We start from the raw sequence: 11,586 nt of genomic DNA on the forward strand, positions 1-11,586 counted from the left end.
ATTGTTCTCATTTCCTTATAAAAAGCCCAGGCCCAGGGGCCCCTCACAGCAAGTTGATTTTATGAGAAACCCAAGCCCACAAAAAAAGCAGAGCCCTGGCAGGGTGCGCAGCATCCACCTGCAGGGGCACTTGGGAGTGTATGCCCGACCCCCACCTCTGTCCTTCAGGAGAGCAGGCCATGAACCCGCTTGGGACCAGAACTCACAAAACAATCTCTGTCAGGACTCCCTCTAGGGAACTCAAGGACTCCTAATACAGAGCTGCAAACGGGTTTCCTGGTAATCAACTTATGTTCCTGGCACCAACACCAATTGATTACCAGTGTTTTGTAGTCACTCTAAGAAAAAGCTACATTGAGATTGAGAGGATAAAAGGTCCTAATTGATTCATAATGGCTGTCAGGAGCATGGAACAGGACATGAAGGCATAAAGGACATGCCTATCCTTTCATTCATTCATTTGTCCATTCATTCATTCATCTTGCAAATGATTAGCATCAAATGCTATGCAAGTGGCTGGGGAGACCGTGTGAAGCAAAAAGATAGTTCCTGTTTTCATGGAGTTTATATTTGTCTCTCTAAAGTCCAATTGCTTTTCAGGGGAGGAAATTACAACAGGGAAGAAATTTCCCAAAGCCATACTGAGAGTCAGTGACAAAACTGGCTATAGCTCTTTCCCTGCCCTCTTGCCAGTCCCTCCTTCCCTCAAAGGAGCAGCAAAGGGATCCCAGTTCCCCATTCCTGCCCAACACACACAGATGTTCTGCCATCTTCTCATGTATCTTAACCCCAGACTCTGAAAATGGCAGCATATTCTCATTCATTCTAGAGAAATGCTTTTGAATACCTATTGTGTACAGGGACATTAAATTGGGACACATAAAAACTGCCTCCAAGAAGATGGTTGACTGAATAGATAAAACCTTCCTTAAAATATACTACTACTACTACTACTGCTAATAATAATAATAATAATAATAATAAAGCAAAGCCATCAGGAGGCATAACTTATTAAAGTGCTCTGAGTGATTAAAAAGCATCCATGCAAGCTGAGAAATCTCAAGAGGCTTTCTGAAGGAGGTGGAAGGTTAGGAAGAAATTGGAAAAAAATGTTTGGAGACAGATTATGGAGAGCTTTCAAGGCACTATTAGGAAATCTAAATGTGTCTTTTGGTTCCTCACTTGTCCCCCTGAAAGTTTACTCAGAGGACACCACTGGATAAACCCGGTTCATCTGTTTATAACATCAGTATTACTGATAGATTTGAAAGTGAAAGGTTTTTCATTAAAGATTCTTAAAATTTTGTCATACCCACACAAAAATAAATTCCAGTTAAAGAAGTAAACATGGGAATAAATAAAACTATGAAGATACTAGAATAAAATATAGGACATGAGAAAGACTTTATGAGCAAAACTAAGATGCCCTAGAGAAAAAAATAAAGTAGAACTATGGACTCATGCTCCAGGCCTTTCCCAGTGGCCCACTGGCCACACAGACCTAGGATTCACCCTCATCTCCATGGGCCTAAGATCCAGGCCCACTATCATGGACCCAGGATACAGGCCAATGCCCATAGGCTCATGCTCCAGGACCATTCCAGTCCAGACCTGCGCACAGACACAGGTTGCAGGCCTACCCCAATGGACCCTGATGCCAGGTCAGCCCAGCCCCTACAGATGCAGGACCGGACCTATCCTTGTGTACTCAGGTGGCAGGCCCTTCCCAGCACCAAGCCATCCTCCACAGACTCAGGCTACAGGCCTGCCACAGTGCCAGGCCAACCCCTGTGAACCTGGGCTCCAGGCCCACCCCAAAGACCCATGCACCAGGCCCATGCACACAACCCAAGCCACAGGCTCTCCTCTACCAACCCAGGTACCAACCCATACTTCCCAAGGACTCCAGTAGCAAGCCTGCCTGCAGACCCAACAGCTGGCTCACCCAGATTTTCTGATAAGCTGACTGGGAAAGGGCCTTCCCTGCTGGAGCCAGTCTATAAGGGCTAGAAGAGATGCCTATATTTTCAAATATGCAGATACCAATGCAAGGCCATGAGGATCACAAATAATCAGGGAAACATGACACCACCAAAAGAACAAAATACAACAACAGTAACTTAACCTTAAGTGGCTATCTATGAACTGTCTGGTAAGCAACTCAAAATAATTGTCTTATAGAATCTCAGTGAGCTACAAGAGAACACGGACTGACAACTAAATAGAATCAGGAAAACAACACATGAACAAAATGCGAAGTTCAACAAAGAGAAACCATAAAAAAGAATTTCTGGAGCTAAAGAACATAATGGCTAAACTGAAAAATTTAATAGAGAGCCTCAACAGCAGACTCAATCAAACAGAACAATCAGTAAGCTTGAATTCATGCCATTTGAAATGACCCAGTTAGAGGAAAAGAGTGAAGAAAGCCTACAGGTATTATGAGACATCAAGCAAATCAATATATACATTATGGGAGTCCCAGAAAAAGGGAAGAAAGCTTATTTAAAGAAATAATAACAGAAAACTTCCCAAATCTGGAGAGGAAAATAAATATCCAGATCCATGAAGCTCAAAGAACTCCAGATTGATTAAACTTAAAGAGATCTTCACTGAGACATATTATAATCAAGTTGACAAAGAGAGAATTTTGAAAGCAGCAAAAGAAAAGCAACTCACCATATACAAGGGAACCCCCTAAGGCTGAAACTTGCCCTCTGGAAGACAGTGGGATGATATATTCAAAGTGCTGAAAGAAAAAAACAACCTGCCAACCAAGAATACTACACATGACAGACAAACAAGCTAAGGAAGTTCATCACCACTGCACCTGCTTTACAAGAAACACTAAGGGGAGTTCTTCAAGTTAAAATAAAAAGACATTAAGTAACAACATAAAAACATTAAAGTATAAAACTCACTATAAAGGTAAGAATACAGTCATATTCAAAATACCCTAATACTGTGATGGTAACTCTCTTTTAATTCTGGCATAAAATTTAAGACAAAAATATTAAAAAACAATTATAGCACAATAATTTGTTAATGGCTATACAATACAAAAATATATAAATCATGACATCAATAGCATAAAATGTGAAGAGGAAAGAAGTTAGAGTTTCTTATATAGTTGAAATTAAGTTATTATCAGCTTAAAATAAACTTTTATAACAATAAGATGTTCTATGTAAACACTCAGTATTAACCATCATACAACTATATGCTTGCTGCCTAAAAGAGACTCACTTTAGTTTTAAGGACATACATAGATTGAAAGTAAAGGGATGGAAAAAGATATTCCATGCAAATGGTAACCAAAAGAGAGCAAAAGTGGCTATATGTGTATCAGATAAAATAAAATTTAAGTCAAAAACTGTCACAAAGACAAGAAGGTAATTACATAATAATAAAAGGGTCAATTGAGCAAATGGATATAACAATTCTAAATATATATGCACCCAAAATGGAAACATTTAATATATAAAACAAATATCAACAGAATTGAAGGGAGAAATAAACAGCAAAACAACGATAATAGGGAACTTCAATACTCTACTCTTAGCAATGAATACATCATCCAGATAGAAAAATCAGTAAAGAAAACATTGAACTTGAACTACACTACAGACCAAATAGACCTTACAGACATACACAAAAATTCAATTCAACAGCAGCACAATACACATTCTTTCCAAGTGCACATAAAATACTCTCTAGAATGGATCGTGTATTAGGCTACAAACAAGTCTTAAATTTAAGAAGATTGAGTATTTTTTCTGATCACAATAGAATAAAACTAGAAATCAATAACAGGAAGTCTTGGAAAATGCCCAAACATGTAGAAATTAAGCAGCATGCTCCCAAACAACCAATTGGTCAAAGAAATCAAAAGGAAAAATTAAAAATATCTTGAGATAAACAAAAGTGGAAACACAATGTACCAAAACTTATGGGATGTGACAAAGGCAGTCCTCAGAGAGAAGTTTATAGCAATAAGTGCCTACATCACAAAATGAGAAAGACCTCAAATAAGCAACCTAATGTTACATACTAAAGAACTCGAAAAATAAGAACAAAGTAAGCTCAAACTTAGCTTTAAAAAAGGAAATAACAAAGATCAGAGCATAAATAAAATAGAGATTAGAAAAAAATACAAAAAGTCAACAAATTTACAAGTTAGTTCTTTGAAAAGATAAACAAAATGGACAAACCTTTAGCTAGACTAACAAAGAAATAGAGAAGAGTCAAATAAACAAAATCAGAAATGAAAGATAAGACTTGTTACCAATACCACAGAAATATAAAGAATAATAAGAGACTAATATGGACAATTATACATTAAAAAATTGGATAACCCAGAAGATACAGATAAATTCCTAGAAACATATAATCTACTAAAATTAATACAGAAAGAAATAGAAAATCTGAACAGACCAATAACAGATTAGGAGACTGAATCAGTAATAAAAGTCTTCCATCAAAGAAAACCCAGCACCTGATGGCTGCACTCCTGGATTCTACCAAGTATTTAAAGAACTAATACCAATTCTTCTCAAACTCTTACAAAAAATTAAAGAGGAGGAATATTTCCAAACTCATTTTACAAGGTCAGCATTACCCTGATACTGAAAACAGACAAAGATACAAGAAAAGAAAATTACAGGTCAATATTCCTGATGAACATAGATGTAAAAACCCTCAACAAAATACTAGCAAACCGAACATTAAAAGGATCATTCAGCAAGTAGGATTTATCCCTGGGATGCAAAAGTGCTTCAACATACATAAATCATTAAATGTAATACACCTTATTAACAAAATAAAGAACAAAAATTATAAGATGATCTTAGATGCCGAAAAAGCATCTGATAAAATTCAACATCCATTCATGATAAAAACTCTCAACAAAATAGGTATAGAAGAAATGTACCTCAACACAATAAAGGCCATATATGACATGCCCACAGCTAACATCATACTCAATGTGAAAAGCTAGCAACTTTTCCTCTAAAATCAAGAAAAAGACAAGGATGCCCACTCCCACCACTTCTTTGTTTTTTATATATACATATACTTTAAGTTCTAGGGTACATGTGCACAATGTACAGGTTTGTTCTCAGCAAACAAAGGTAATTTCACTCCTTTTTCTATTTGGATACATTTTATTTCTTTTTCTGGTTTAATTGTTCTGGCTAAGACTTTCAGTACTACATTGATTAGAAGTAGTGAGAATGCTCATCATTCTTCAAACAAGAAAAAGAAATAAAATGCATCCTAATAGAAAACGGAGTGAAACTAGCTCTGTTTGCTGATTACATGATCTTATATATTTTTTAAAAAACCTGAAGACTTCAATTAAAAAACTGTTAGAACTAAGAAACAAATTCAGTAAAGCTTCAGTTTACAAAATCTAAAACAAAAATCAGTAGCAATTCTATACCTAACAATGAACTACCCAAAAAAGAAATCAAGAAAACAATTCCATTTATAGTATTTCCCAAAAAAACCCACTTAGAAATAAATTTAACCAAAGATGTGAAAGATCTAACGCTGAAAACTATAAAACATTGATAAAAGAGATTGAAAATTATACAAATAAATGGAAAGCTATCCCATGTTCATAGACTGGAAGAATTAATATTATAAATACGTCAATACTACAGGTCAGTACTACCCAAAGCAATCTACAGATTCAATGCAATCTCTATCAAAATTCCAAAGACAGACCATGTGTGATGGCTTACACCTGTAATCCCAGCACTTTGGGAGGCCATGGTGAAAGGATCACTTGAGGTCAGCAATTCAAGACCAGTCTGGAAAATATAATGAGACTCATCTCTCAAAAAAAAAAAAAAAAACAAAAGTAAAACTTAGCTGGGCTTAGTGGCATGCACCTATAGTTCCAGCTAATCAGCAGGCTGAGATAGGAGGATCACTTGAGCCTGAGAGGTCAAGGCTGCAGTGAACTATGATTGTACTCCAGTCTGGGTGACAAAGTGAGAACCTGTCTCAAAACAAAAATCCAATGGCATTTTTCACAGAAAGAGAAAATGTAATTCTAAAATTCATATGGAACCACCAAATAGCCAAAGCAATCTTGAGCAAGAAGAACAAAGCTGAAGGCATCACTCTACCTGATTTCAAAATATACTACAAGCTATAGTAGTCAAAACATGATACTGGCATTAAAAATGACATATAGACCAATGTAACAGAATAGGGAACCTAGAAATAAATCCATACACTTATGGACAATTGATCTTCGACAAAGGTGTCAAAAGTACACACTAGGGAAAGAATAGTCTCTTCAATAAATGATGCTGGGAAAACTGGATATCCACATGGAGAAGAATGAAAGTAGGCCCTTATCTCACACGATATCTTTTAAATCCACTTAAAATGAGTTAGATAGTTGAAAATAAGACCTGACACTGTAAAATTACTAGAAGAAAACATAAGGAGAAAGCTTCTTGACATTGGTCTTGGCAATGATTTTTTTTTTATATGACCCCAAATGCACAGGCAACAAAAGCAAAAATAAACAAATAAGATTGCCTCAAACTAAAAAGCTTCTGCACAGCAAAAGAAATAATCAATAGAATGAAGAGACAACCTACAGAATGGGAGAAGATATTTGCAAACCATACATCTGAAAATGGGCTAATATCCCAAATATATAGGGAACTCCTACAACTTGGTAGTGAAACAAAATAAATAAATAACCTGATTTAAAAAATGAGCAGAGAACCCAAATAGACATTTTTCCAAAGAATACATGCAAATGGCCAATAGATATATGAACAAATGTTCAACACCGCTAATCATCAGGGAAATTAAAACCACAATGTGATATTACCTCACACCTGTTAAAAATCTATTATCAGAAAGATGAAAGATAACAAATGTTGGCAAGGATGTGGTGAAAAGGGACAGCCTGCATTCTGTTGGTGGGAATGTAAATTGGCACAACCATTATGAAAAACAGTACAGAGATTTCTCAAAAAATTAAAAATAGAACTACCATATGATTCAGCAATCCCAGTCTGGGTATGTATTCAAAGGAAATGAAATCGGTTTCTTGAACAGTTATCTATATTCCCGTACTCATTGGAACACTTTTCACAATAGCCAAGATATCGAAGCAACCCAGGTGTCCATTAATGGATGAACAAATGAAGAAAATGTGGTAAATACTCACAAGGAGACATTTTTTGTTTTTTTAACTCTTAATTCCATGACAGATTATCAATGGGGCATTATTCAACCTTAAAATATAAGGATATTCTGTCATTTGGAACAACATAGATGAGTCTTGAGGACATTATAACTGAAATAAGCCAGACACAGAAAGACAAATACTGCATGATCTTACTTATATGTGGAAACTAAAAAAAGTCATCAAAGCAGAGAATAGAATGGCATTGCCAGAAGCTAGTGGGGAATGGAAAACGGGGAGATGTTGGTCGAAGAGTACAAAGTTTCAGCTATGCAGGATGAGTAAGTTCTGGAGAGCTAATGGACAGCATGGTAATTATAGTTAGTAATACTGTGTTATATTACTGAAATTTACTAAGAGAATAAATCTTAAATATTCTTATCACACACATGAGAAAAGATAACTATGTAAGGTGATAGGTATGTAATTGGTGTGGTTGTATAATAATTTCACAGTGCACACGTATATCTAAACATCATGTTGTATACCTTCAATATATACAAATTTTATTCATGAATTATACCTCAATAAAGTTGAGGGAAAGAAATAAAACTAGGAAAAAATATTGATGATTCTTTATACTTCTCTGCATTTTCCAAATTTTCTGTTATAACCATGTATTGCTCTTATAATTAGAATAAAACAAACGTAAGCGTAAAAGAAAAAGACAAGTAGATATGTCTACTTTAAAAATTTTAAATTCTCTAGCACACCAAAAACAGAATATCAGATGGGGGAAATGTTTGTAATATATACTATAAACAAAGGAAAACATCTCTAAAATATGAAGACTTCCCAACAAAAAAAAATCAACGAGCAATTCACAGAAAAAACACAAATAGCTAATAAACCAGGATTTCTGAGTCTGTGCACTATTGAAAGCCCCATCCCCATCATCACCACCATCAGCCCCTCCAGCCAGTTGTAACAATCAAAAAATGTCTCCAGACATTGCCAAATGTCCCCTGGGTATAAAATCATCACCTGTTGAGAACCACTACTAATAAACATATGAAAATATATTCAGCCTTCTGAATGAACAGACAAATTAAAATAACAAAATATCATTTTCTTTTATCAGACTGGGAAGATTTTAAAGATGGATGGTAACTACAGATGTCAAGAGTTTGGGTAGAAGGATGTTCTCATTCTTCGTTCATGGGGACATAAATAAATACAATTTTAGAAGACAATCTGGTAGCATTCATCCACTTTTTAAATGTACAAGCCCACTGACCCAGCAATTTCACTCTGCTCCACAAGACAATGCACAAAAGTACACAAGGACATATATACAACGTATGTTCAATGGGGAATTCTTTTTATAATAGTGGAAACTTGGAAATAAGTGTAAATGAATACAGTAATGATTAAATTATGGTACGTTGATATAAATTAGACAATAAAAAGAACTGTCCAAGACATATTGCTGGGTGAAAAAAAAGCAAGTTGCAAAATAATATCCAATATTTATTTCAAGTTAAAAATGACATATTGCATGTGTTTATATGTGCCATTAGAAAGACAGAGAAAGAAAGATCTGGAAAAATAAATAGCAAGTTGTTAATAGTTGTTAATCCTAGGGAGTGGAATGGGAGGGTGGTAGGAGAGGTAAGGGTAGTGAGTGTAGGGAGACAGAGGAATTTTACATTTTCCATTTATAGAGTTATGTATTGTTTGAGCTTTAACAGTGAGTATTATCATCTTTATAATTTTGAAAATGTGTTTTCAGGCCGGGCGCGGTGGCTCAAGCCTGTAATCCCAGCACTTTGGGAGGCCGAGACGGGCGGATCACCAGGTCAGGAGATCAAGACCATCCTGGCTAACACGGTGAAACCCCGTCTTTACTAAAAAATACAAAAAACTAGCCAGGCGAGGTGGCAGGCGCCTGTAGTCCCAGCTACTCGGGAGGCTGAGGCAGGAGAATGGTGTAAACCCGGGAGGCGGAGCTTGCAGTGAGCTGAGATCCGGCCACTGCACTCCAGCCTGGGCGACAGAGCAAGATTCCGTCTCAAAAAAAAAAAAAAAGAAAGAAAAAGAAAATGTGTTTTCAGCAAATTCCAAAATAGGGTTCATACTATAAATATATGAAGGGTTCATGTTATATATGCAAGTAGAATCAGTAAAATCCCACTGATCTCTGTTGATTTATGTCACTTTTCCAAAGATTAGACAATAAAGTGGTATGTGCATCTAGCTACACATGGAACAATTCCGTTCTCTCGGTTATGGAGAAAGCAGACGCCTTCTAAAGCAAACAAGCATGCAACTGCAGCAAAAATAAATTTGACCAATGTGTCAGCCACAGGCTAGGGCTGGGCTGGGCAGGGCATATGTTTTCTCAGCAATTCCCTGAAATGATCTGAAAAGGGAGCTTGCCAACTTAGAAACCAGTTTTATTTTCACTTTTACTACATAAAAAGCCACGGGCCTCCCAGATCTCTTCAGCTGCCTGCTATTGTTCCCCCGATCACATGTTGTGTTTATAAATCACTGGGCATTTTTCCACTTTCCACCACAGCAAACTGTTCTCAAACACGAAGAAACCAGAAGTTCTGGGTTTTGAGTTATTTTTAATTTCCCTTTTACAGTATAGTAATTTTAACATTATGTTTTCAACTTGGAACATGGATCAGTGGTTACGAATAGGATGTCTGAAGCACAAGTCTGTAACCAGTGAAAATACGAAGCTATTGAGGCAAATTCAGAATAGCAATGATTCACGGGGACTGTGACAGATGTGTTGTTGACTTGGAGGTCCATCATGTGACCATAACAGCTACAAGAGCCAGAGCTCTGCCCAAGCCACATCTAGTGACCTGGTAGTGGGCAGCCGCCTCTAAAACACCATGGAGTAAGCTGAGGTGGGTTTTATTTAGTGCAGATATAGCATATAAAATAATGGTATGAACCATCTCTACTGTAGAGACATTGAAAAAGTAAAGGATGCGATTTCAAAGAAAAAAAAATCACAAAATAAGGGCCAGGCACACTGGCTCACGCCTGTAATCCTAGCACTTTGGGAGGCCTAGGCAGGCAGATCACGATCAGGAGTTCAAGACCAGCCTGGCCAACATGGTGAAAACCCATCTCCATTAAAAATACAAAGTAGCTGGGCATGGTGTCTGGCGCATGTAATCCCAGCTACCTGGGAGACAGGAGAATCGTTTGAACCCGGGAGGTGGAGGTTGCAGTGAGCCAATATCGTGCCATTGCACTCCGGCCTGGGTGACAGTGCAAGACTCCATCTCAAAAAAATAAATAAATAAAATAAAATAAAAATCACAAAATAATTTGACAACATAAAATAGAGAAGACTCAATTAAGGGCAATAAAATGAAAAACCAAATCAAAGCAAATGAAAAATTTTCCTGGGCTGGGTGTGGTGGCTCATGCCTGTAATCCCAACACTTTGGGAGGCTGAGGAAGGTGGATCACTTGAACCCAGGAGTTCAAGATCAGCCTGGGCAACATGGTGAAACTTTGTCTCTACAAAAAAAAATACAAAATATTAGCCAGACGTAGTAGCACTCACCTGTAGTCCCAACTACTTGGGAGGCTGAGATAGGAGGATCGCTTGAGCCTGGGAGATAGAGGCTGCAGGGAGCCAAGATCCCACCACTACACTACAGCCCAGGTGGTAGAGTGAGATCCTGTCTCAAAAAAAAAAAAAAAAAAGAAAGAGGCCAGTTCCAAGATGGCTGAATAGGAAGAGCTCCAGTCTACACCTCCCAGGGTGAGCAACACAAAAGACAGGTGATTTCTGCATTTCCAACTGATGTGCCGTGTTCATCTCACTGGGGATTCTTGGACAGTGGGCGCAGCCCACGGAATGTGAGCTGAAGCAGGGCGGGGCATCGCCTCACCCGGGAAGCACAAGGGGTTGGGGAATACCCTTTCCTAGCAAAGGGAAGCTGTGACAAACAGTACCTGGAAAATTGGGACACTCCCACCCTAATACTGTGTTTTTCCAATGGTCGTAGGAAATGTCACACCAGGGCATTATATCCCACGCCTGGCTCGGAGGGTCCCACGCCCACAGAGCCTTGCTCACTGCCAGCACAGCAGTTCAACATCAAACTACAAGGTGGCAGTGAGGTTGGGGGAGGGGCGTCTGCCATTGCTGGGGCTTGAGTAGGTAAACAAAGCTGCCAGGAAGCTCAAACTGGGTAGAGCCCACCGCAGCTCAACAAGGCCTGACAGCCTCTGTAGACTCCACCTCTGCAGGCAGGGCATAGCTGAACAAAAGGCAGCAGAAACTTCTGCAGACTTAAGCATCCCTGTCTGACAGCTTTGAAGAGAGCAGTCATTCTCCCAGCACGGAGTTTGAGATCTGAGAACGGACAGACTGCCTCCTCAAGTGGGTCCCT

At 38.0% G+C, this 11,586-nt stretch overlaps 1 protein-coding gene across 1 annotated transcript in view; it reads right to left on the reverse strand.

Annotated features, from left to right (window-relative positions):
* MRPS22 (mitochondrial ribosomal protein S22) overlaps nt 1-11,586 on the reverse strand; it is a 331,159-nt gene that overhangs the window by 164,644 nt on the left and 154,929 nt on the right. Inside the window, exon 2 of the mRNA XM_011958121.1 lies at nt 2,680-2,749. Coding sequence (XP_011813511.1) covers nt 2,680-2,682 — 3 coding nt within the window. The 5' untranslated portion in view covers nt 2,683-2,749. The remainder of the gene's footprint in view (nt 1-2,679; nt 2,750-11,586) is intronic.

This window comes from Colobus angolensis, unplaced genomic scaffold, assembly GCF_000951035.1.
Source record: "Colobus angolensis palliatus isolate OR3802 unplaced genomic scaffold, Cang.pa_1.0 Scaffold46, whole genome shotgun sequence".
Taxonomy (NCBI): domain Eukaryota; kingdom Metazoa; phylum Chordata; class Mammalia; order Primates; family Cercopithecidae; genus Colobus; species Colobus angolensis.